Source organism: Petromyzon marinus, chromosome 20 (assembly GCF_048934315.1).
Source record: "Petromyzon marinus isolate PM22_M1 ecotype Great Lakes invasive population chromosome 20, UKy_Petmar_22M1.pri1.0, whole genome shotgun sequence".
NCBI lineage: Eukaryota > Metazoa > Chordata > Hyperoartia > Petromyzontiformes > Petromyzontidae > Petromyzon > Petromyzon marinus.
The window spans coordinates 501,245-526,877 of NC_133686.1; the positions used below are offsets into that span (position 1 = coordinate 501,245).

The 25,633-nt window shown below is 57.4% G+C and overlaps 1 protein-coding gene across 3 annotated transcripts; it reads right to left on the bottom strand.

Annotated features, from left to right (window-relative positions):
- Positions 1 to 2,371: 2,371 nt before the first annotated feature.
- On the bottom strand, positions 2,372 to 25,628 carry RNF31 (ring finger protein 31). Of its 3 annotated transcripts, XM_032957816.2 has the most exons (23): positions 25,015 to 25,628; positions 21,550 to 21,696; positions 20,777 to 20,932; positions 20,503 to 20,583; positions 19,976 to 20,048; positions 19,126 to 19,233; positions 18,181 to 18,288; positions 16,089 to 16,232; positions 15,570 to 15,726; positions 14,452 to 15,112; positions 13,832 to 14,089; positions 13,253 to 13,435; positions 12,906 to 13,112; positions 12,555 to 12,728; positions 9,931 to 10,029; positions 9,572 to 9,661; positions 7,974 to 8,088; positions 7,522 to 7,640; positions 6,435 to 6,542; positions 5,903 to 5,957; positions 5,161 to 5,257; positions 4,435 to 4,603; positions 2,372 to 4,121 (listed from the first exon to the last, which is right to left on the bottom strand). In XM_032957816.2, exons 1-23 carry the CDS (start codon positions 25,252 to 25,254, stop codon positions 4,083 to 4,085), a joined length of 3,588 nt encoding a protein of 1,195 aa, XP_032813707.2. In that variant the 5' UTR covers positions 25,255 to 25,628; the 3' UTR covers positions 2,372 to 4,082. The 3 variants fall into 3 exon arrangements, with proteins under 3 accessions (XP_032813707.2, XP_032813708.2, XP_032813709.2); XM_032957817.2 differs by lacking the exon at positions 18,181 to 18,288; XM_032957818.2 differs by lacking the exons at positions 18,181 to 18,288; positions 19,126 to 19,233.
- Positions 25,629 to 25,633: the final 5 nt, after the last annotated feature.

The window sequence follows — 25,633 nt, forward strand, 5'->3', positions numbered from 1 at the left end:
TTCCTTTATCTTAGCTTATCCTAACCTTCGAAATTTTCCACGGAGGTACTTGAAAGCTGCTTGTTTTGTCCATTGGCTTTGAAAAAGTTCTTCATCAGACCCAGCTTGATGCGTAAGGGTGGTAACAAAATCTTCCTTGATTCAACGGCTGTCGGAGTGGCCAATCTGTCTTGATGTAGTGGAAATCTCTCGCACGACTATCCCATTCGCAGAGAAAACAGCAGCAGCACTTTGTGTATCAGGTCTGCAGACCAAGCAAGAGAGCAACAACCTTCAAATCGCCACAAAGCTGCCACTGATGTTGGTCATAGTTTATGCACCTCAAAATGTTTCATGTTGTCAGGTTTCCTTCATATGGACTGCATGACCAACTGGAATTGATGGCAAAACATTGCCATTATGCAGCAAAACAGCTTTAAGACTCATCTTCTATGAATCAATGGACAGTCTCCACTCATCTGGATCATGAACGATGTTGAGGGCTGCCATCACACCATCGATGTTGCTGCAGGCTACAAGACCACTTCCATGAAGAAGAATGGGACAAGATACTTTTGATGGTCACGGAACATGGAAACCCTAACATCACCTGCCAGGAGATTCCAATGCTGCAGTCGGGAGCCCAACAGCTCTGCATTATTCTTGGGTAGTTCCAAATCCCTGACAAGGTCTTGCAGTTCACCTTGTGTTATGAGGTGTGGTTAAGAGGATGGGATACAATCTGGGTCATGTGACCTTGATGGTTCAGGACCAGAAGTTTAATCCTCTTCCTCGTCTGACTCAAGTGAGAATGATTCTGGCGCATCAGGAACCGGCAGTTCTTCTGCGTGGGGTTCGGGGTGTATATCTGATGGAATGTTTGAATAATGCACAGTCCACTTTTTCTTCTTTGACACACCTTTTCCAACTGGAGGCGCCATGCAGAAGTAACAATTGCTGATATGATCTGTTGGCTCTCTCCAAATAATTGGCACTGCAAAAGGCATCGATTTCCTTTTCCTTGTCAACCACTGGCGAATATTTGTTGAGCAAGTGTTTCAGCATATTTGTGGGGCCCACATTCTGTCCTAATCTCCAATTTTGCAGCCAAAATAAAGGTGATAGGCTTTCTTAACCATTGTGGCTATACTGCACTTTTTATGCAAAAGTCACTTCACCACAAACATAGCAGAAATTGATTTGAAGCTTTCGTGACTGCAGGAATCCATACTCTTTGGTTCTTTCGGTAAAGTCATGTAGGTAGAAAAATAATGGATCACGACGTTTCGATCGCAACACCAACAATCGTCATCAGGTGGGACAACCACAGCAAGCAGTTTTTTCTTGCTGTGGTTGTCCCACCTGATGACGATTGCTTGTGTTGCGATCGAAACGTCGTGATCCATTATTTTTCTACCTACTTGACTTTACCGAAAGAACCAAAGCATATAGCAGAAGTTATCTGCTTTGTTCACACAAGTACGAGGCATCTCTGGTCACTTTGGCTAAACAAAAATGTGTTCCTTTGCAAAATCAAACACTGACAAATAAGAGAGCACGACACTGTATGATTTCTAGAGCTGCTATAGGGCAATTTGTTCAGCAGAGGGATGTAAGCCTTGTTACGATTGCATCATCCATGACTTATAGGAATAACATGATGCAATATCATGGATGATGCAATACCAGGTTCAGATTGCATCATTCATTGTTTTGCTAAAAAAGCAAGTACTGTCCAAACCCAGTCATATATTTATTTATAGATCCAGTCAGATATATATTTGTCATTTCTGGTTTCATTGAGATCCCTTCCCTTAGAACTCACTTATCCTCCGCCATTCCCAAGTAAAGGGTCGTATATACCGACCCAGTAGCATATCTTAGAGCCAATCAAACATAGGAATAGGTTTTACCCTTTTAACTGGCACAAAAACTGACACCTTTATTCAAGGCATCATGTTTGCAATGACCACAACACAAGCAGTCAAAATGCAAACAAAAAAGACAACTCTGATAATAATATGCACTTTCCTTATTATCAGAGTTGTCTTTTTTGTTTGCATTTTGACTGCTTGTGTTGTGGTCATTGCAAACATGATGCCTTGAATAAAGGTGTCAGTTTTTGTGCCAGTTAAAAGGGTAAAACCTATTCCTATATCTTGTTTCTGGCAAAGGAGGTCTCATAATGTTAACCAATCAAACATTTTAAGCATCGTTTTAATTCTCAGTTAATTAGTAAAGTTGGCCTACATTTCGGAAGCATTTTGGCTGTAGACCAGTGTAATCGATGAATCTCAGCTCCCCACTCACGACACGTCACACACGGACCACTGTGCTCTCAGCCGCCACGTGATTCCAAATCCCAGGCACAAAGCAACGCGTGACGGACATGTTTACGTCACCCCCAATTTTATTTGAGCGGACTTCTCCCTGCCATAAAGACGTGGAATATAACACCACTGGCTCAAGTGATAGAACAGCGGATCACCCAATGCTCGTTAGAACACAAGATGTCCTTCATTATCACCAACATTTTCAGTAACAGGGCGCGTGGTGGTGGTGGTGGTGAGTAGTGGAGCACTGTGCTACGACCCCGGCGACCCGAGTTCGATTTCCGGCCACCATCGTTGACAAATATCTGAACCGGTCCTGGACCTGACGAGGTTGATTCGGGATTAAATGAGTATCCGGTGGTGTGAACATCAGCTCCGGGGAGACAAAGGCGGCCGGGCGTGGAGCTGGCCACATCCCACTCGCTCCTGCGCTGTGCCGACCTTCCTAGGTGCTCACTAATAGCACTCGTCCCGACAGTCCGTGTAGACTATATAGCGGAGATTTATCTTCGTCTTTGGTGTAGATTTTGGCCAGAATGCATCCATGGAGGAGTTTGCCAAGGAAAGCCTTACCGAGCCTTTTCCGGAGGGTCCTGCTTGGACGTTTGGCCAATGCGTTCACTCCTGATCTCAAGTCCGGGAACAGCCGTATAATCATCATCGCTACCACAAACACAACATTAAGTGATGGTGGCATCACCGCAGGTCTCATGTGCCAGGCTAGGTGCACTTTGAAGCCCAAGACTCGCTGCTGGCAGGACGTCACGGGACAGACCCCAGGTATTATGGGTTAGCCGACAAACACCGCCACCACCACCACATCCTTTGGTTCACTGAAGAGCACAGCTAAAGAACCGCCCTATCCATTAACATTCAACAGAGAGCAACCAGGCCCCGCCAGGGGCTCGTTTTATTTATCAGACCGTGATGTTTATGTTGTCATGCTGCATAAATTATACCGAGCAGAGGACAGCAGGGCAGAGTAAACGTCGCTCGCTCCCCAGCCCGGTTATTGCCTGGCCGCCACGGGGCTGCGGCAATGAGTGGCCGCCGGCCGCGGCGCCGTGGCGACAACCGTAGCGTCCGGCGTGCGTGGAGGTGACCGAGCTACACCTGGTTCACTACGCGGGGTGCAGGGTGTTGCCCCGGTCGGTGCCGTCACGGAAAACCCGGTCAGTGATCGGAGAGCGCAAATATTGCACCGTGCGTGCATAAGCGCCTTCGCGAAGACAAAGGTGCTGTGAGCTGCAAGTGCTGCGTCAGAGATCTCCGTTCACCCGCCGCGTTCAGTTTGGACGTTGATGCGCTGGGAGTGAAACGTGGGACACCGTGCCAAACAAAACGCGGTGCAATCCCAACAATACATCGTAGCGGCAAACTATTACCCTGCTAATCCGACTGTGAACCTGTTAACCTGTGAACCGGTTAACCTGTTAGTCAGCTGGCAAAGGGCAACCGCAGAGCAAGCGTCTACCGAGAGCTATGCCGGTGCCGCACCGTGTCGTGTTCGGCGGCCAGAGGTACCGGCGCAGATCCAACCGTGACACTCGTCCCACTGCCAGGTGTCTCCGCTGAACGTGCCGAAGAAAGCGAAGAGAACGCGTGGATGTGAAACACCCCCCGAGAGAGACCGCCACGACCCTGGCAGTGAGAATATAACCCGGGGGGCTCCACACCCCCAACGGAGGGCGCAGGCAGCGCCTCGCCGGCACACTCCTCACCGACTCCCCCCCCACCCCTCCCTCCACCTCCACCACCTCCTCGTCCTCCTCAGTCCCTCTTCACCAGGGGGATATTGGCCAGGATTTCCTGAAGACAAAGGAAATGAGAAACTTCAGCAGCGTGTTAACGACTGGACATTGATGCGTCGAGGGACAGGAGGAGGCTAAGATGCTTGGGACGAAGACGTCCAGGGAACGACACTGAGTGGGAGTGGCGCTAGGGGCGCCGGACACACGCAGCCATTTGGGGCGACCGGGGCTGTGCTAAGGATTATTGGGGCTGGTTGTGGGATAATGAGGACTGTTGTTTCGATCGACAGGGGTCAAAGCTCAGGATCACGGTGGCCGGCGCTACGGGGTGACGGTGGCCGGCGTTCAGGACTCCATCGCCCGGTCCTGACCTGCAGCAGCCGCTGCTGGTATTTGGCGTTGCCCTCGTTGGCGGCGCGGGGCGGCTCGGCCAGGCCGTTGCGCTGCATCTCCACCCGGAGTTCGTTGATGTCGTAGCGGTGCACGGGGTCCACGGAGTTCTCGTTGACGAGATTCACCAGGTACTCCTTGTAGTGCAGCCTGAGCGGGGGGGGGGAGGGGGGGGACGATGGCGGCGATGGTGGAGGGGGTGGCGGAAGGGGAGGCGGCGATGCCGGCAGTGGCGGTTGTGGGAGGATCGGAGACGGTGGTGGTGGAGGGGAGGGAGAGAGACGTTCACTGGCAGGGACACGCTGCCCGGCAAAGCTCATGCAAACAGAGCAGTGGCAGACCACGGTGTGGTTAGATGAACGTTTTAAAATTTCTACTTCACTCCGCTCTGTCGGGCTCTGTCCCGTGTGGACCGATGAACGGTCACAACTCCCGTCTCCCCACGGCAGCGGTTGCCGCCGGTCGCGGCGACCGCTGGCGGTCGTCACCGCGCCGTCTCACGCGCTCGGTGCGGCGTCCGTGGCGGAACGCGCTCGTCCGTGCGTCCGTGCGTCCCGCAGACGCGACGCGCACCGACGTTCTCCGCAAACGTCCGCCTGCCCCCCCACCCCCCAGGAGACTTTGGTACCCCCTGTCCCCCCGCCCCCGGTAACCGCTACCCTACGGTACGGCCTGGTGAAGGAGGTGCTCGCCGGGACAAGGCTCACTCGCAGAGGCCGGCCTGCTGGTCGGCGACCGCCTTGCCGCACGGCTCGTCGCGCAACCCGTTAGCCATGTCCTTCTGCTCCAACACCTCGCAGTATCCTGGCACAGTGTCGCACGCAGGCGTTGGCAAAGCATCATCATCGGCAGCTCCACCATCATCATCAGCGCCACCACCATCAGCAGCATCACCACCACCACAACCATCATCATCAGCAGCAGCACAATCGTCAGCTTCATCATCAACTCCATCATCATCATCATCATCTTGCAGTGTCCTGCCAATGTGCAGACATCAGCATGGCATCGTCATCAACGTCATCATTAATACATTAGGTGCCAGCAACAAACTGCACTGTTGAAGATGTCATACTTTTTTGGAGGCAATGGGGGAGGAAGTCGAATGTGGAGGGAAGAAGCAGAAAAGGGAAGTGTCGTGACATCTGGTGAGTGGTCAGTGGGTAAGGGTGCGGTGAATGAGTAGGTGAGTGACTGAATGAGTGGGTGACTGGTTGAGTGAGTGTGTTGATGTGACCTGCAGTGTGGCGGTGGTTGAACACAGTGGTGGTGATGGATGAGACGAAATACAACACTCAGGGTCTGGTCGAGACCAAGTCCTCAAGACGGGTGAAGGAATCGAGGAGCGAAGTTCACACGAGCACCGAGTGACCACGGTAGCAGCAGCGAGAGAAGAGCGACAGGGAGGTGACACAAGGCCCGGGAGTCGCAGGCGGCACCGGGACTCACCGGTGTTGGCGACGGTGCCGAGCCTGGGCTGCACGTTGAAAGCGAGGTTGTGGTCCTGAACACAGCGTGGTCATCGCACGGTCACAAATTGCCACCGCTCGCAGCGAGCCCGCATCTCGAGAAACACGTTTCGTGCGACGCGCTCGCCGCTGCACACGGGAGCTGCGGCCGTCGTCCCGTGGAGACGACGGCCGCCCCGACATCCCGCCTCCTAAAGACGGAAACCTCGACGGGCCACGCACGGCCGGCGCGACGCGGCCGACGATGCCGACGGCATCACCGAGCGTCGCCTGTCACTTCCCGTCCGGCGGCACGCGTGAGAACATCCGATCGGTCGAGCGATCGTAGTTTGGCGCAACCGGTCCAGACGTTCGCCACCGATGTCGGCCGTGAGCGGGAATCGAACTCACCGGGTTCGTAGCGCAACGCGCCAACCACTACACTTCCGCTCCCCCTATTTGTATGCGTACGCGCTCACACGCGAGCATCGATGAAAGACGGCCAACCCGCGCACCGCTGCGCCACCACTCACCGTGAGCAGCGCCTGCAGCCGCGCGATGTCCCAGTCACGCAGGTAGTGCAGGCAGTCGCGCGGGTGGTGCGCGTGCAGTCCCATGTGGGTGCAGCCCATGCCGCACTCCTGGGGGTCACGCAAGGTCAACGGTAACTCGCCCGGTGAGGGCCGTAGCGGACTCGTGGGGCACGTGCCGTGAGCGAGCGTGCACCTGCGAAGGCCGGGTTCGCACGCGAACGGGTGGTGTGGCCGGCACCAAGCCCGGCTACCTTTGTTTCCACAGTGGTGAAGTTTACAGGATGTACCGGGCACTCAATTAAGGCTGAGTGGCAGGCCCGGGACCAGTTAAGGCATCATTGTCACAGGTGCTGCCTGTGAAAGTGATTCAGGGTTCACATCGCGGTGCACCGACCGCTCCGCTGCCGCGGCCCGCACATGCGCTCGTCATTGGCACTTGCCCCAACAGCCTATGTACGGCTACATGGGGGACCTTCGTCTTTGTGTAATCGCATGTACATGTGTGTGGGTATATATGAGTGTGCGTATGTGTGTGTATGGGGTGGTGGTGTAGCGGTTAGCGCTTGCGCTACGAACACGGCGACTCGAAATCGATTCCCACTCACGGCCACTCGCACTGGTGAAGGTTATCTAAACCGGTCCTGGGCCTCCCCTAAGGTCGACTCAAATGAGTACCTGGTGCAGTGTGTAAACATCGCCACTGGGGAGAAAAGGCGGCCGGGCGTGGTGCTGGCCACCCACTCCCTCGTGTGCCTTGCCGGTTTTCATAGGTGCTGCTCGCGAACAGCACTTGCCCCAACAGTCGGTTTAAGGCTATACGGGGGATCTTTGTTTGTAGGTACGCGTGTGTGTGTGTATGTACACGTGTGTGGGTGTGTGTATGTACACGTGTGTGGATGTATGTTTGAGCGTGTGTAAGTACGGGTGTGTACATGTGTGTGTGGGTGTGTATACACGTGTGTGCATGTGTACGCATGTGTGTGTGTATTTATGTGTGTGTGTATGTATGTATGTGTGTATGTACGTGTTTGTGCGTGTGTGCACGTGTGCACGTGTGTATGTACATGTGTGCCTGGCGTTCACGTACGTTGCCCCTGCACATGGGGTTGTAGCAGCCGCTGCAAAACTCGTGCTTGCACTGCCCGCACGTGAAGTGCATGCAGCCGCCCTTGGCCAGGGCGTAGCGGAACTTGCACTTGGGGCACGCTGGGGGCACAGGGCGGCACGGGGCCAGAGTCACGAGGGCCGCGTCGCCACGCACACCGGCGCTACTCACTCAGGCAGGTCAAGCAGGGCCGAGGTGGCCAGGAGATGGTGGTGGCGGTCAAGGGGATGTATGTCTTGGTTGTGTCAGTGATTAAGTTTGAGCTCAAGATGGCGGTGGCCATGAAGGTGATGTATGTCTTGGTTGTGTCAGTGATTAAGTTTGAGCTCTAGATGGTGGTGGGGATGTTGGCGGTGACGCTGACGGCGATGGCGGTGATGTTGATGGCGGTGATGCTGGTGGTGATGGCGATGTTGGCGGTGATGCCGGCGCACCGATGCCGTTCTCCTTGAGGAAGGCAGCGAGGCCGGCCGCCTGCATCTCGGGGTCGTTGTCCAGCTTCCACGTGTGGAACGCCTCGCACGTCAGGCCCTCGTGCTGCACCTCCCACTGCGCGGCACGCACACGCCAGCGACACGCGTGTCACGCGCGCGTCTGTGACGCGATCAACACGTCTCCCAAATGTTTAGCACGTGATCAGCGAGGAATGAACACGCGATCGTCGTGTGTTTAACAAGCGATGGAATCCTGAGTCTCGGTGAGGCTTTGCTGACTCGAGAGCGGACATCATTGTTATTTGTTTCTACTTTGACAACTATATTCCAAACAGCCCGACTGGTGCCATAACACGATGACATTTCCTATTGGGGCATCTCCCAGAGAGCTGCGAGCAAGTTCAGAAAGTACGGAGACAGCGCCACCCGGTGGGGAATGCGTCAATGGGCAGCACGGGCAGCATTCAACAAAAATCCCACGCCGAGCCTGAGCAGACTGTTGGGGCAAATCCTATTAGCGAGCAGCGCCTATGAAGACCGGTGCGGCACACGAGGGGAGTGGGTGGCCAGCACCATTCTCGGCCGCCTTTGTCTTCCCAGTGCCTACACATTGCAACAGATACTTAGTTGATGCGGAGTCGACCTAGGGGAGGCCGAGGACCGGTTCGCAAATATTCTCCACCGTTGTTGGTCGTGAGCGATAATCTGATTTGGGTCGCCGGGTTTGTATTGCGGGGCGCTCACCGCTGCGCCACCGCTCCCCAGCGTTCAACGGGCACTCACAATTACTGCGTAACAAACAAAATTTCCGTCCGCTTTGTAATGGCAATAAACGATGAGAATAGCCCGAGCGATGTCGTTGCGTGCGTGCCAATCGACACCCTGGAGCCGCTTGCCAACGAGACGTCCCATGTCGAGGGATCCTCCAGGTGAAGTAAAATTAAATCAACGAAACTCTTCAAGGCAACTGCTGCCGAGGAACGGTTGCGTTATTAAGCGCGAGCCGTGCGCACGATGAGAGACGAGGCCAACGCCGGAGCGGGGACCGAGGGGAGGGAGAGAGAAGCAGAGGACGACAGCGGAAGCAGCAGCTGCAGCAGCGAGATGGCAGCAGCAGCAGCAGAGTTCGGAGGCCGCTGCTGGACACGAGCAGCTGGGGCGAGGAGGGAATGGAGAACGGGGCAGGCATCTGCCCAGCGATGAGGAGTTGCCGGTTTACCGCAGCCACGGGGGGAGAAGGAGCAAACGAAGCCACCCCCACCCCACAGAGGTGCCAACGCCCTTGGTCTGCGACCTCTCACCTGTTTGGCAAAAGCTGGCGAGACCGACCCACTACCCAAAACACGCGGTGACCTTCCACGGAAATCACCGACTCGCACGCCACCGGAGTGACCAGGTGGTGGGGCGGAAGATGTCACGCTCGCGCCTTACAGCAAGAAGGGCCTCGGTTCGATTCCCGACTCGGGTGGCTTCGCGTGGAGTCTGTGCGTTCTCTCCCTCCCCCCGGTTTTGCATGGGTGCTCCCCGGGTTCTCTTCCTCCCAAAGCTAGGAACCCACACGCGGTGTAACCGACGTTCCACGTGGCCGCCCCGCGTACCGGCTTCTTGCACTTGGAGCACGTGCTCTTGTTGCAGTAGGTGCAGTCCATGCGCAGTCGCAGCGCGTCGTGGATGCTTCCGTTTGGACACTGCCCACACACGCAGACGGTGGAGCGGCGTGACGCGGCGTGGTGTAGTGCGGCACAGCGTGGCATGTCGTGGCGCGGCGTGGCACGGCGTGGCGTGGCGCGGTTTTACCGACCTGGGTGGGGGTGGGGGCAGCGCGCGAGGCTGCATGCAGCGTGTGCAGCGCGTGCAGCGTGTGCAGCGCGTGCAGAGCGTGCAGCGCGTACGTAGGGTGTACGCCAGGGCAGCGTGTACGTAGGGCAGCGTGTAAGAGTGGGCAGCGTATACGTACGTGCGCACACCAGCGGAAGTTGGGCATCATGTAGAGAGCACGGTCTCTCATTTTGTTTTCAAACAGCCGGAAGACTTCCGGGTCCAGATAATTCCTGAACTGTTTCAAACAAAAGACGACACCACCGACAGTGTCAAGAGAAGACGCTCCAAAGCCAGCGTGCATGACAGAGCCCAGACAGACGATAGATTCCATCACTTGGCATAGTTATGACGTGAAGGTGATATGAGCGAGCGCGTGAGTGCGGGTGTATGTGTCTGCGTGAGTGAGTGTGTCAGTGAGTGTGTGTGAGCATGTGAGCGAGTGCCTGGCACAAGCGTCGTGGTGACGTCACCGCCACTTAGTGGCGAATGGCGGTTGTTGTTGTTGTTGAGTGCGTGTGTACGTGTGCGATTGTGTGTCTGCGTGAGTGCGTGAGTGAGTGCATGAGTGAGTGCATGCGTGAGTGTGTGAGTGAGTTAGTGCGAGAGTGAGTTAGTGTACGAGTGAGTTAGTGCGTGAGTGAATGAGTGTGTGTCTGCGTATGTGTGTGCGTGTGTGTGCGTGTGTGTGTGCGTGAGTTAGTGTGTGTGCATAGTCCAGCAAAAACCCCCTACCTCCTCGTGGTGCCGGACGGCAACGCTGTGGTGGCAAGGATTAGTGTCTGGACCACTAGACGGGTTCCGCAGGATTAGAAGGATGGCCTGGTGGTCTCCCTCTTTAAGAAGGGGGACCGCACCGACTAACAACTACAGGGGCATCTTACTCCTCAGTGTACTGGCAAGGATTATTCAACATCACCTTGCTAGGCACACTGAGGAGAGACTTGCGGAGCCCCAATGCGGTTTCAGGAAAGGGCGGTCCTGCACAGATGCCATATTTTCTGTCCGTCTGCTACAGCAGATTTGTAGAGAATTCCAACAAGACCTACATCTCTGCTTTATTGACCTGGTCAAGGTCTATGATACCATCAGTAGGCCTGGGCTCTGGGTTGTTTTTCGTGCTTTCAGAGTCCCTGACCCTCTGCTCACGATCATTGAGGACCTTCATGATGGTGAGCGGGCCCGGGTAAAACTACGTGGTCGGTATTCGGAGCCATTCCCTGTATACCTTGGGGTGCGACAGGGATGTCCTCTGGCTCCCACAATATTTAACATTTATTTCGACCATGTAGTTCGTGAGGCCTTCAATAGCTGTACCGGAGCAATTTTCATCTTGTGCAGACACAATTGGAGGCTGATCGATGCCCGGGTGCAGTCAAGGGATGGCTCCCTATTGCTCAACCATGTTATGTATGCCAATGATCTGGTAATTGCTGCTCACTCAGAGGAGGAGTTGGAGGTGCTGCTGCTAAACCTGGAGCTTGCCACTAAGAGGTGGGGCCTTACCATCAGCCCCACAAAAACTAAGCGCCTGCCTGGGTATTTTGTACAACTGCCGTATCACCAACTCCCAATTAGTGATAGGGCAGTTGTGGAGAGAGTGGAGAGTTTCCCATACCTGGGCCGTGTGCTCATGATCAGTTCCGGTTTAACAGCAGAGATCTTACTCCGAATCAGTCGAGCGGCATTATATTTTCATCGGTTGCATAATGCTGTGTGGAAGCTACCTGGTCTGTCGCTCCACACGAAGCTTCAGGTCTTCTCGGCCACATTCATTCCCTCCCTTCTCTACGCTTGCAAAACGTGGACCACCCTAATGGAACATCTTCGCAGGTTAAAAACATTTAGGCTGGTCTGCCTACGATCCATCCTGGGTTTAACCAGGCTGGATTGTGTGACGAGCTCACAAATCCTTGAAAGATCTGGACAATGTCCCATCGGTGAGATCCTCCGGCAGGCAAGGCTGGGTTGGCTGGGTTATGTAGCTCGCATGCCCAGTCACCGCATGCCTAAACAGCTTTTATTCGGCCAGATCGAAGGGGCTAAACGGGCGCGGTACTGGCTAGAGAAGAGATGGAGTGATGTGGTAGAGGAGGCTGTGGATCTGAGTGGACTTGCCGATGACTGGTACCAGCGGTGTCAAGATCGGCCTCTGTGGAGGAGGCTTGTGAAGGACGCGACTGGACAGTTGGAGGCAGTTGCCCACCAAAAACAACGGAGGGGGGAGGAGCGACGCTCACAACGAGTGGATCGCCGGGTGGCTAAAGCACAGCAAGTTGGCACAGTAGGGGGCACAGATGGTGCATCAGCCAGTCGTCAGTCGACCTGTGGCATCTGGGTCTGCCCCGTGACCTTCTGCCAGCGGGCGTTCGACACTTCATGTGGCCTCAACGTGCACATAACCTGGCACAAGCGTCGTGGTGACGTCACCGCCACTTAGTGGCAAATGGCGGTTGTTGTTGTTGTATCTGCATGTGTGTGCGTGCGCGCAAGTTAGTGCATGTGAGCTTTTCCCGTTTGACTGCGTGGGTGTGTGCGTGAGTGTGCGTTTTTGCATGTGTGTATGCGAGTGCGTATGAGCGAGTGCGTGCGTGCGTGCGAGTGTGCGTGAGTGCGTGCGTGCGTGCGAGCGTGCGAGCGTGCGAGTGTGCGTGAGTGCGTGCGTGCGAGTGTGTGAGTGCGTGCGTGCGAGTGTGCGTGAGTGCGTGCATGCGAGTGTGCGTGAGTGCGAGTGTGCGTGAGTGCGTGCGTGCGAGTGCGTGCCTGCTCGTCCAGGAGAGAGAAGAAAGTGGTGCGGCTCTCCTCGTCGGGTTGGTGTGAAGCGTTGCAAACGGGGCACGTCAGGTTGGCAATGTTCTTCTCCTTGATGTTGAAGGTGAAGTTCGACTTGAAGCACGCCACGCACACGGCGCACTGGCAGAAGATGATGTTCACCATCTGCGGGGGGACGCGGGGTGGGGACAGAACGGCGCCCGCGTTATGGCCGGGCCACGCGGGCGCGAGCGCAGAGCCCGGCGTCGGAGCGGCCTCCTCGGCCGGGGCCCACCGGCTCGGGTTATCGGCGTCGCCGACGCCACGGAGGACCGACCCCTCGCTACGCGGGGCGCCGCTTACGCCGTGCATGGGGAAGATGCTAAAGCAGATGGGGCACTCTCTCTTCAGGTACTGCCTCGCCCGCTCGAGGTCGTTGAAGTCGCGCACGGCCCGCACGACGTCCTCCAGCTGGTACTGTTCGTTTTCCTCCGCCAACAGCTTCAGCGCCAGCGTGGCACGGCCCCAGCTCTGCAGCTCGTAGCGCGCCAGCAGGAAACGCAGCTTTCTCTGGGAGCACGAGCGCACGACACACGGGGGGGGGGGGGGCGGCGGGGGGTTTGGCCGTGAGAATCGAAGTCGAATCGCGGGCGGGGGGGGGGGTCACGTGACCGCAGCCGGCCACGGACGCCGGTGCCAGCGCCGCCGACCTGGTCGTCGCTGTCGCTGAGAATGGCGTCCTCGGCCGGCGCGTGCCAGCACCGGTCCACCGACGGCCGCAGGAGTTCCCCCTGGAGCGCGACGAGGGCCTTGTCCACGTCCCCGCTATTCAGCTTCAGCTTCTCAGCCACGGCCGCCACCTCGTAGCGGCCCAGCCGGAGGATCTCGGCGATCTGCGCACAGCGGAGGATCGTTTGTTTAAACTGTTCCGCGTTGGTTTTTCGCGAACTGTGCTCGCTTTTCCAGGGAGACGTGCAGGATCAGCGCCACGTTCGGCTCAGAAAATTGTTCTTTGACTATCCAGTAAGCCGGCACACGAATATCCGGAGAGTTGAAACGCTTGTGCGCGTGTGGCTATGCAACGGTCAGCACAGACGCCCAGACATAGCAGCTGAAACGATGGGAGAAGTTTCTAATGACTCTCCAGCGGTGTAGATGAGTAGGCAGCCACAAGACGACCGCAGCCCGAGTGCAATCGATCTGGCAATCACCGGGAAGTGCCGTGCGCCGGTAAGACACCCGCTCCCCTCACCCCCCCTCGTCCACCCCGACGCGGCCACCGCACCAACCTTCACTCTGCGCGCTCGCAAGCACTCCTCGGCCGCCGCCTCAATGTTCCCGTCGGCGGCGATCCACGCGTCCGTGGCCTCCTGCCGGGAGAGGCTGCCCCCGTAACCGGCGTGCGGCAGGTTCTCGGCCATGGCCACGATGGTGTCCAGGCACTCGTCCAACCCGCCGCCGCGCAGCCACTCGAGCGCTTTGGGGCGGCTCGACGCCTGCAGGCTGCAGTACACCTCGCTCGCCGAGAAGCCCTGGTGCTCTCCGCTCTGGGGGGCGGCGCCACAGGCAGCAGCAGCAGCAGCAGGGGCTCACAATCAGCACACGCAGGGGCACGTTCAGAATCTTTATTTAACCTGGAGGAATCCGATGAGCTACGAAGCTCTTTTTCACAGATGTCCGTTCCCAGGTAAAACGAATCGTGGGTCACGCCACTGCCGGAGAGAAGGGACTCCACCGGAGGGCGATCTGGAGCCAATCGACAACTGCGAGAGGATTCAAGAAACTCGCAGCGACCGAGATCGAATGGAATCGGTGGCAAGCGCACCGTCACGCCGGGGCCTGAACGCACGATTCCCCCCTCGCGACCCGCGGCGTCTCGGCCACGGGCGCTCGTGTTCACGCTCCTCACCCTGATTAGCCGGATCAGCTCGATTCCCTTCGACTTCTCCTCCTCCTGGAGGATCTTGCGCCGCTGCTCCTGCGCCATCAGCATCGCGGCGTCGCCGTGCCGCGGCCCGCGCGGCTCCGACGGCCGCTGGCGCGCAACGGCGACGTCGGCGCCCGGTTGGCGATCGACCGCGGCCCGGGGCGCGCGGGCCCCCTTGGAACGGTCGCAGGCCACGCACACCTTGGCCTTGGCCTCGTTGAACATCGTGCAGGCTTCGCAGTGCCACATCCCCGGCGGCGCGGCGGGCGGCGTCGGCGGCCTCGCCGGCGGCACGGCCTCTGTCGCCGTCGGCTTGAGCTTGTTGGCTTGCCGGGGCCTGTTGCAGGCGCCGCACAGCACCGCGGACGCCTGGTTCACCAGCGTGCACGTGGAGCACTCCCACGTCGCTGGCGGTCGAGGGGGAGCGGCGGCGCCGTCGCCCGCCTCGAACGCCATCTCGGCGTCCGAGGAACGGCTCCTCATGTCTAGCGGCGGGTGCGGCGCCTGGCAGTGCCTGCAGATGTAGACGGTGGAGAGGTTGCTGCCCGAGCAGCGCGGGCACTCCCACTCGCTGCCGGCCGGCATGGAGAGATGGCGGAGGACGATCGGCTTGAGGAAAGGCGGCCGCTCCTTCGTCTCTGGGCTTGGGCGCAGAGGGAAAACAGCGGTGAGCCGGGCCCCCCGAGGCAGCGTCGCTGTCACACGCGACACGCCCTGGCGCACGGGAGGGCGCCGGGGCGTCCGCACGACAACTCGGTCCGAGCGGTGCCGTTGGCGCGCGGACACCGAGGCACCCCGAAAGCCGTGCGAGGTCTGGCTAGCGACGAACTAAGTGAGCCGCGACACCGCGGCAGCGCCGGCGAGCGCTCAGTTGCCCCCGCGCGGTGATGCGGTTTTTTCAAACCACTGATAAACATCGGCGGTGGGTAAAGGACGAGGCGGAGTGGCCGATGACCAAATCGCCCGGAATGCGGCCGAGCCTCGGCAGGGACGACCGCCGTCCATAACGGGCGCTATTGGCTGTGGCGTCACGTGGTGGGCATCACGACCGACGTCCTGCAGTGGCGGTGACAGCTTGCGCCGAGCTTAGGGGCGCTCACCTCGTCACCTGCTTGGTGATCCTTCCCGTTTTGAGGTTCACCCGCTCGTGCTCGAAGCGCCGCGGATGCCTGTGGAAGCTTCCGTCGCAGTCGGTGCACAGACGCTTGTCGCAGGACACGCACGACATCACGGCGTCTCCTCCGCAGATGTCGCACACTGACACCCAGGGACATCACGCGCACGACATCACCGAGACCGGGGGCAGCACAGACGGCTCCACACTCAACCACAGGCACGACAAGTGCGACAAAGGCCGCCGTGTCCTCAAAACACCCTGCTAATTCATGGGTGAGGTGCCCCGTTAGATCCATTGTCGTTAACGTAACTTAGCTATGACTTCGGCTCGTGTGCTGCAGTCACGTGGGATTGTTGCATCCCTGGATGGTAAAAAAAAACGTCTTGGGGAGGCCTTCATCTAGCAGTGCATAGCAGCGGGGGCACTATGCTGGCGAGACGTTATCTCTCTCGCCTGGTATGCAGGATAGATCCTGGCCAGTGCGGATGAGCGTGCGGCGTACTGGAGACGGGCGAGGCCAGCGGGACGCGCTCGTGGGCCTCCCTGGAAGGGTGCGTGTGCATCTTGGTGTCGCAGTCGGCGCACAGCGACTTGTCGCAGGTGGGGCAGCGCACGTCCGGAGGCTCCGCACAAATGGCGCATTCGTCTGAAACGGCACGGCAACGCGGGCGCCACGCAGGTCACGCCGCCGCCGCCGCCGCCGCCGGCCACACGTGACGCCGCAAAGGGCAAAACCGAGGAAGAACAATCGCGCATGTGCGTGCAGTCTGTGGCGCTGTCGGACGCGCGTTTGCGAGCGGAGGCGGTGTTTAATTAACGATATCAACGGGAGCGCCCGAGGGAGGTGAGCAGGAAGCAATACGTCCGCCAGGACACAGCGGGGCTGGAATAGCGGCTCTTTTTGGGGGGGGGGGGGCACGGCCAACGCTTTGATCAATGTGGCCTCTCGGGTTGAGTCCTTAACAGCCACGCAACTTTAACCTAAAGTTCCGTTCATATTACATCTTCTTTACGGAAGTTACTGTGCCGCCCCCCCCCCCCCCAATTACAGATGGACAAAGATAGATAAAGCTGATGAATGAACAGTTTCATCCTCAGCGAATGAAACTTGAGAAGATAGTTTTGCTCGAGTTGAAAAAACGGTCGTGTGCGGTTTATAAAACAGCATGGTAGGAGGTGATGCAACAATTGTCACTGGATCATAACGATTCGTGTCGACGGCACGCGAGCGGTGAGCACGCACCACCCTGCACACGCCATCGATTCTGCGAGCACGAGGACAACGTTCAATATTTGTAACCCAACGATGACCTCAAATCGTCACAATTCCCGGAATTGTGCAGGGGCGGATTTGTGAAATCCGTGAGACCGAGGTTGGGCAGCGCTGCCAAGAGGGATCGCTTTGACTGTCTCCTGACAATCAGAGCCTTAACGCTCTCGCACCTCCGAGCGACACGGACGAAGCGCACTTCACAACGCGACCGGTTTGAGCCAACGAGAGACCGGGCAAAGCTTTCAGGCGCAGAGAGCGCAGCAAAGGCATGGCAGGACCGTGCGAGGGACAGATCACACAAATCGAATTAACCACAGCTACGCCGAGACCGCAAAAAAAGGGTCCTTTGCATCTGCATCGTCTCAAACCAGGTTTCAATGAATATCATTTATATTACAAGACAGGTTATTCGGCGATACTGCGCCGGTAGTGATGTACGTGGTCACGAGTCAAGGTACGCTCACGTGTAGGCCATTGTGTACCGGCATCACGATCCAAGTTAGAACAATCACTTGCCGAGGCCTTCAGTGGGTATCACAAATCAATTGTTGGCCCCCTCCTGCTGCAAAAAATCAGCAGGACCCTCCGAGAAAACACCCTCAGGCTTTCCTAGGATACAAACACGGGAACAATCACGCCTACTTTGGTCCAATTTTTCTTTGGAAGCGTAGAGTATTTGACTGTTATAATTTTCCACGTGATAAGTGACTTCGCTGAGCTTATCATTTGTGGCCAGGTCACTTGTGAAGAAGAGCTTAAAAGCTCCGTGGTCCTTACTTGGCATAATAAAAAATAGTTTGTTTCCTCTATCGATGAGAGAACAATGCGTAAAACGTCAAAGGTCCTGGGCCCTGCCCGTCCCATCAGCGTGACTGAACCGGTGAAGCGTGTTTCTGCTGTTAGTATGCACACACCAACGCAACACTGTACTTGCAGCAGCAGTAGCAGCAGTGCCCTAGGCCACAACCGGGCCAGCTTATTACAGCTTTGGCGCCAGCACTGCCACAATTCGTATTCACAAATCGGCAGGAATGTACGTACATATGCTCTTTGTACTTCTATCTTTTTTCGCACTCGTATTGTTTTGTTGCATTGATTGTTGTTGTAAATTGTTGATCCACCCCTCCTGGAGCAAAAGAACTTCATAGTTCTTCGGATTCCTCCAGGCTAAATAAAATATTCTGATGATCGCCAAAACGACCTCGGTGTCACGAGACTCTCGCTCCGTTGAGCCCTGACGAGATGTGAGCGTCCCAGTGAGCGTTAGGGGAAATGCAGCCCGGCCGCGTGGGGGGTGGTGGTGGTGGTGGGTCGTGTGAACCTGTGGGGGCGGCAGGGACATCGTGCTTCTCGGATTCTGCCCTCTGGTTCCCGGCCAGAACCTTTGTCCTCTCCGCTGGCTTCGGTGGAATTCCAGGTCGCGTCACCCCTTCACTCGTTCGTTCGTGAAACATCACACGCACGTTCTACAGGGCCCACACTACGAAACGTATTGAGGAGTTAGGACATTGTAATATTCTGCAAAAGAACTAATCACCAAAACCTGCAACTTAGTAACGAACATCCTTCGATAGAGCGCGTGGTTATTTACGGCTTGTTCAATCCGGCTTGTGCAATCCGGACAGATCTCCTGTTAAGGTCGGAGCTACGGAGCGGATAAAAGGAGCCCCACTACCGCACAGGTTTTTGCGGTTATGCCGCCGTGCCGCTCTCCCGCGCGTCTCGGGTTGGACAGCCGCTGCGTTTATCGTCACGACGTCCGACATTTCGCTCGACGGGCTGGGACCATCTTCAGCCTGTCCTGGGCCCTGCCCGTCCCATCAGCATGACTGAACCGGTGAAGCGTGTTTCTGCTGTTAGTATGCACACACCAAGGCAACACTGTACTTGCAGCGGCAGCAGCGCACTAGGCCACAACCGGGCCAGCTTACTACAGCTTTGGCACCAGCACTGCCACATTTGGTATTCACAAATCGGCAGGGATTTACGTACATATGCTATTTGTACTTCTATCGTTTGTCGCACTCCAATTGTTTTGTTGCATTGATTGTTGTTGTAAATTGTTGATCCACCCCTCCTGGAGCAAAAGAACTTCATAGTTCTTCGGATTCCTCCAGGCTAAATAAAATATTCTGATGATCGCCAAAACGACCTCGGTGTCACAAGACTCTCGCCCCTTTGAGCCCTGACGAGATGCGAGCGTCCCAGTGAGCATTAGGGGAAATGCAGCCCGGCCGCGTGGGTGGTGGTGGTGGGTCGTGTGAACCTGTGGGGGCGGCGGGGACAACGTGCTTCTCGGATTCTGCCCTCTGGTTCCCGGCCAGAACCTTTGTCCTCTCCGCTGGCTTCGGTGGAATTCCAGGTCGCGTCACCCCTTCACTCGTTCGTTCGTGAAACATCACACGCACGTTCTACAGGGCCCACACTACGAAACGTATTGAGGGGTTAGGACATTGTAATATTCTGCAAAAGAACTAATCACGAAACCTGCAACTTAGTAACGAACATCCTTCGATAGAGCGCGTGGCTATTTACGGCTTGTTCAATCCGGCTTGTGCAATCCGGACAGATCTCCTGTTAAGGTCGGAGCTACGGAGCGGATAAAAGGAGCCCCACTACCGCACAGGTTTTTTGCGGTTGTGCCGCCGTGCCGCTCTCCCGCGCGTCTCGGGTTGGACAGCCGCTGTGTTTATCGTCACGACGTCCGACATTTCGCTCGACGGGCAGGGACCATGTTTAGCCTGTTCCAGAGTTGTTCCGGAAGGAACTGTTTATTCTTCTGGAACGGAAGCTCCCAGCACGTGGAGCGAAAAGTCGGACATCTCCCCAAGCAACGCGCATCACGACCCAAACGCACATGACGGAGAGCTAGAGCAAGCACGGCTCGCTTTTGTACGGCTCTAACAACGGCCGCTGTCAGACAAGCGTTGTGAGCGCAGCCAGGTGGGTTGGCAGTAGCCGCTCGCCATTCATGCCGTTCATGCGAGTTAAAAGTGCAATGATTAATTTGAAAACGAAGCAACTCCGCAAGCGTGACAGCGGCGCAAACAGCAGCGGCGGTGCTCCGAGGCCACGACCGAGATGGCCACAGGCGCCGGCAAACGCGCGGCACGCACCTGCAGGAGTCTGAATGTCGGGAGGGTGGGCGGGCTGCACCTGCGGTCTTGTGGGAGGGGTCAACTGAGCCACCTGCGCCGACAGCAAGAGAGGCCCGTGAGCTGCCGGCGAAGGCTCCTTCATCAATACAACGACGACAACGCGAACTGGGGAACTTACCGCCCGCAGCTTCGTCCACGCGGCCCTCAGCCACACGAGGCCAACCGCATCGAAGAGGCCCGCAAGCGATGTTTTATCCGTCACTGAAGGCGTCTAATCTGGGTACTGGGATGGGAATATTTCCAACCTGAGCGTCTCATGTTAGCGCCATGCTCAGTAGGCCCCCGCAGTGAGCTGCGTGTGAATGTGCGGTTCCCAAGCAGTGTTTTACATTCATATTCGACACTTGGTAGTGAATCGGTTCCCCAGCCCCTTTTTTAAAACGCGTTTGTATCTACGGTCGGCACAGTGCCACAGCGTAACATCTGCGCAGCACAACCGGTACGCGGGTTGTGCCTGCGTTTGGTGGCTGCGGCAGTGGACTGGCCTGTTTCTGCATTTCCACTTTGGACTTCCCAATTTCTTCTTGCGAAATGAATGAGAAGAGCTCCGGCTTGGGGTGAGTTCCCTGCGAAGGAGAAAGTCAAATGAAAGGCACGCGTGTGACAGGCGACGGATTGAGGAGGCGGCATAAATCTCGACGCGATCCACCAACCCGTGCCTCCGAAGCGGCACATGACGGGCGCGCGACGCTACCGCGGTCTCGACCCAACGCGGGCGAATGGGGAGTGAAGGCGCCGTGGCACGTGCCCTCTCCGCACCTTCAAGATCATGTCGACCTCGTACCGCGCCAGGTAGATGTCGAAGGTGACGGCGGCGACGCGGTCCATGTCGGGCTCGCCGTGCGCGTCCGGGAAGGCCAACCCGTCGGCCTGCCGCTCGGTGTAGCCAAACTTTGCGAGGACTTCTCGCGAGCCCTGCGCACCACACGGACCAGCACCGCCCCTCGTGTCGCTCGTCTCGGCGATGGCGGTGGGCGCGGTGGATGCGTCGGGACTCGCCATGACGCCACGGTGCGTCGGGTGGAAAGGGAGGCCTACGTTGCCACGGGTCACTTGGCCCTGCCCAGGAAAGCGTCAGGGAGTGACCGGACTCTTTCTGACGCTTTTCAGCCACGAGGCCGAAAGCGTGAAGGCATTAGTCTGCGCCGAATGGGGCGGGTAATAACACTCGTAAAGATGAACCAATGTGAATGTTTAGTTTAATGTTGACTTGTTATTTGGAATTCAACCCGATAGTAAACTGGCCACACTGGTTAAAGAGTCAATGCCCAAATTGTGGTGAAAAAAACCAGCACCAAAAGGATTTTTCTTGGCGGCCAGGGCAATATCGTCATTCCGCGTCACCTTACGAAATCCATGCCAATGCATGATGTTGGTTCTCGCACTTGTTTCTGTGCTGTGGGTCTGCCTTGAAAATTATACTCGGGCTCTCACGTGGTTGAAAACGAAAGTGTCGTTTGTCACAACGTGAACACTCTCCACTGGCAGGGTCCGGCCCCATGGCATCGGGAGGCTCGGTGGCACGGGGATACCTTGATACAGTCGACCGTGTTTTTGAACACCGGGTTGTCAAACTTGACGGTCTGCCAGTAGTCGGGCTTGTCCGGCTTCAGGAGGTTCCGGCCATACTTCTCCAGAACAGAGAGGGCAGTGAGTATGGCGTTCAGGCCCCTGCCGTCCTGGCAGACAACACACAAAAATCCCCTGTGTAGTCTTAAGAGTGTTTCTGGGACAAGTGTTATTAGCGAGCACCTATGAAGGCTGGCGCAGTACACAAGGGGGTGGGTGGCCAGAACAACGCCCGGCCGCCTTTGTCTCCCTTGTGGTGATGTTTTACATGCCGCACCAGGTACTCATTTGAGGCCGCGTCGACCTAGGGGAGGCCTAGGACCGGTTCAGTTAACTGGTGTTGGCCGTGAGCGGGAATCAAACTCGGGACACCGGATTTGTATCGCAGCGCGCTAACCACTTCGCTACCGCTCCCCACAAACAAGAACACGCTCTCCGAATACCACCACCACTTTCAACACCATTCTATAACATCTCACACCACACCACCATACGTCACCACAACCACCGTCACCTCTAGGCAGACACCACACATTTCAACACCTGGCACAGTTTCACTGCAGCTGCCCGCCACCATGTTAACCCCCAACTACCGGTCCTCACGTGCCCCCCACACTGACCGACGTGTCTAGCTAGTTCTCTGCTAGTCCCCTGCTAGTTCTCTGCTAGTTCCCTGCTCGCACGCGATAACGCATCCTCGTCCGTATTCGTGTTCCGTCTCAGCGCGTAGGCGCGTGAAGAATGCGTGCAATGCTGATAAGCAGGTGCACTATTAGCCAGACCAGCTATGCAAGTCCATCGAGACAAATGAAAACTGGATTCATTCCGTTCACAATTGTTGTTTACACAGGAAAGCCTCGTTTGTTCAAGAGGGTCCTGCCAAGGGGCCGGTGCCGCTGCTGAAGCTGCTGCTGTGTGATCCTACTAAGTGAGTACGCTCATTTGCGAGTAATTTCTCAGCGCCGACATGTTTCCTTGAAAAGCCACGCGGAAAACACGCAAACGCCGCACAGGGAAGGCACCCGAGTCTGGGATCGAACCCAGGTCTTCCTCGATGGGAAGCCACGACTTGTTTACCCCTGCCGCCCAAAGCAAAGCGAAGCAGAGAACGTTGCTGGCGTTTTTACACCTGCGTGGCCACGGCGTTAGGGCTGCTGCGTCGGGCGAGTCTTCGCGACCTGGAACTTCGTAAAGGCCCGGGGACGTCAAATCGGCCGCGACGCGTGCCATCTCGCCACACATCACGGGGATCACGGGGAAGCGACTGGCGGCAGGCAAGCAGGGCTGGAGGCTGGAGGAGGCGTTGTGTGCCCGGTGGCCACCACCAACGCTTGCCACGCACAAATAGGCGGTGCTTTACAAGGCGACCGTTGACCTGAACGCACTTCCCACCGTCCCATTAGCGATCACGTCTCCAGAGACAATGGCCACACGTGCGTCTTTGTCTTGTCTTTGTATGGTGGAGCGGATAACGAACCTGGGTCTCAAGTTCGATCCCCGCTCACGGTCAACACCTGCAACGATCATTTAAAAGTTGTCCTGGGCTTCACCGAGGTCGACTCAACCTCTTTCGAGTACCCGGTGCTGTGTGTAAAAACACCGCCATTGAGGAGGAGACAAAGGCGGTCGGGCGTGGTACCGTGCCGGCCTTCATTTGTGCTCGCGAACAGCACTTGCCCCAACAGTCTCTGTGCCGGATGTTTCTCTGTTTGCATACAGACAGAGACAAGTTTTCCCGAATACATCCCGGGTTCTACAGCACAGAACACAAGACGTGTACACAACGAGCGTGTTGGACGTTTTGCCAAAAATCATACGATGTGTGTGGTGGTGGTGGTGTGCGTAGTGGTGTGCGTGGTGGTGGTGTGTGGTGGTGTGTGGTGGTGTGTGTGTGGTGGTGGTGTGTGGTGGTGTGCATGGTGGTGTGCGTGGTGGTGTGCGTGGTGGTGTTTGTGGGTGGTGGTTCGTGTGGTGTGCGTGTGGTGGAGTGTGTGAGGTGGTGTGCGTGTGGTGTGCGTGTGGTGTGTCTGGTGGTGTGCGTGGTGGTTGTGTGGTGGTGGTGTGCGTGGTGGTTGTATGGTGGTGTGCGTAGTGGTGTGTGTGGGGTGGTGTGGTGGTGGTTGTGTGGTGGTGGTGTGCGTGGTGGTGTGTGGTGATGGTGTGTGTGGTGGTGGTGGTGTGTGTGGTGGTGGTGGTGTGCGTGGTGGTTGTGTGGTGGTGGTTGTGTGATGGTTGTGTGGTGATGGTTGTGTGGTGGTGGTGTGCGTGGTGGTGTGTGGTGTGCGTGGTGTGTGTGGTGGTGTGTGTGGTGGTGTGTGTGGTGGTGGTGTGCGTGGTGGTGTGTGTGGTGGTGGTGTGCGTGGTGGTTGTGTGGTGGTGTGCGTGGTGGTGTGCGTGGTGGTGGTGTGCGTGGTGGTTGTGTGGTGGTGGTTGTGTGGTGGTGGTGTGCGTGGTGGTTGTGTGGTGGTGGTGGTGTGCGTGGTGTGCGTGATGGTTGTGGTGGTGTGCGTGGTGTGTGTGTGGTGGTGGTGTGCGTGGTGGTGGTGTGCTGGTGGTGGTGTGTGGTGGTGGTGTGCGTGGTGGTGGTGTGCGTGGTGGTGGTGTGCGTGGTGGTTGTGTGGTGGTGGTTGTGTGGTGGTGGTGTGCGTGGTGGTTGTGTGGTGGTGGTGGTGTGCGTGGTGTGCGTGATGGTTGTGGTGGTGTGCGTGGTGTGTGTGTGGTGGTGGTGTGCGTGGTGGTGGTGTGCTGGTGGTGGTGTGTGGTGGTGGTGTGCGTGGTGGTGGTGTGCGTGGTGGTGGTGTGCGTGGTGGTGGTGTGCGTGATGGTTGTGTGGTGGTGTGCGTGGTGGTTGTGTGGTGGTGGTGTGCGTGGTGGTGTGTGCTGGTGGTGGTGTGCGTGGTGGTGGTGTGTGAACGTGAATGAGCAGCAGCAAGTCACGCGCGCGGGGTGTCCGGACGATGTTTCCCGCGGCGACAAAGTTCCCTGACAAGTGTTGAAGGAACCGTCCTGTGCTCGTGCCATGGCTATTACGGTGCAAGTTTGGTGTCGTGGAGCCGAGTCCATGGCAGGACCTTGCAACACAGCAGTAACCCCTGGGCGCCTGGGAATCCAGACTTTGGACCCGAGAAGGGAGATGAGAAGGGAGAGGCGGTGGTGGAGGAGGAGCAGGCGCGCGAGGAGGGATGGGTGCTGTGCAGGTGTGGAGAGTTGGAGGGAAGGAGCCGACAACGACGAGGAAGTGTATGGGGAAGCGTTTGAGGAGGAACCCTAAAGGAGTGAGGAGGAGGGTGGAGAGGTGGGTAAGGCGGTAGCTTTTGGAGGAATGAGCGGACTGCAAAGGAGGCGAAAAGCGAGGACGTTGGGAGCGGGGATGTGAGAGGGCGAGGAGGAGGAGGAGTTCCCAGCGACGGCGCGTGGGCGCGTCTCACCGGCCCCACGTTCGGCTGGATGAGGCGCTCCACGTCCACGTGTTGGTACCGGTCCGACAGCGGCCCGCCCAGCGCCGCGAGCTGCGCCGCGAAGCGTTGAGGCGCCCCGAGCGGCTTCTCTCTCAGGAGGCGCTCGGCCTCGTCTCGAAGTCCGCGGAGGGACACGCGGACGCGGGCTATGGGCGACTGCAGGAAGGGGTCACCCAGGGCCGGCCGGGCCGGGTCATTCCCCACCTCCATCTCCGGCAAGCCGATGGTCGCCCCGATCGCCGCTTGAATCAGCACCAGGAAACTTGACCCCGATCTCGAGACCCCGACGGGCGGGCAGCGAAGGGGCTCTCTGGATGTTTCTGCAAACACGCAGGGTCGCTGTCCGCACGGCTGGATGCCCGCCCGCCAGCCCGCCCGCTGCTGCTAGTGCACTGCTAGTGCAGCAGTAGCTCTTGCAGAAGCTGCAGAAGCTGCTGCTGCAGCAGTAGTAGCAGCAGCAACTACAGCAGCAGCAGCACAGGTGTCAGCGGTAGTTCGCAGTCGTTGTTACAAGAGTTGTACCCCAGTCCGAGCTGAACCCACCACGGGGAAACCCCCCGCGCCACTTCCGGGTCGAGCGTCGCGTCAA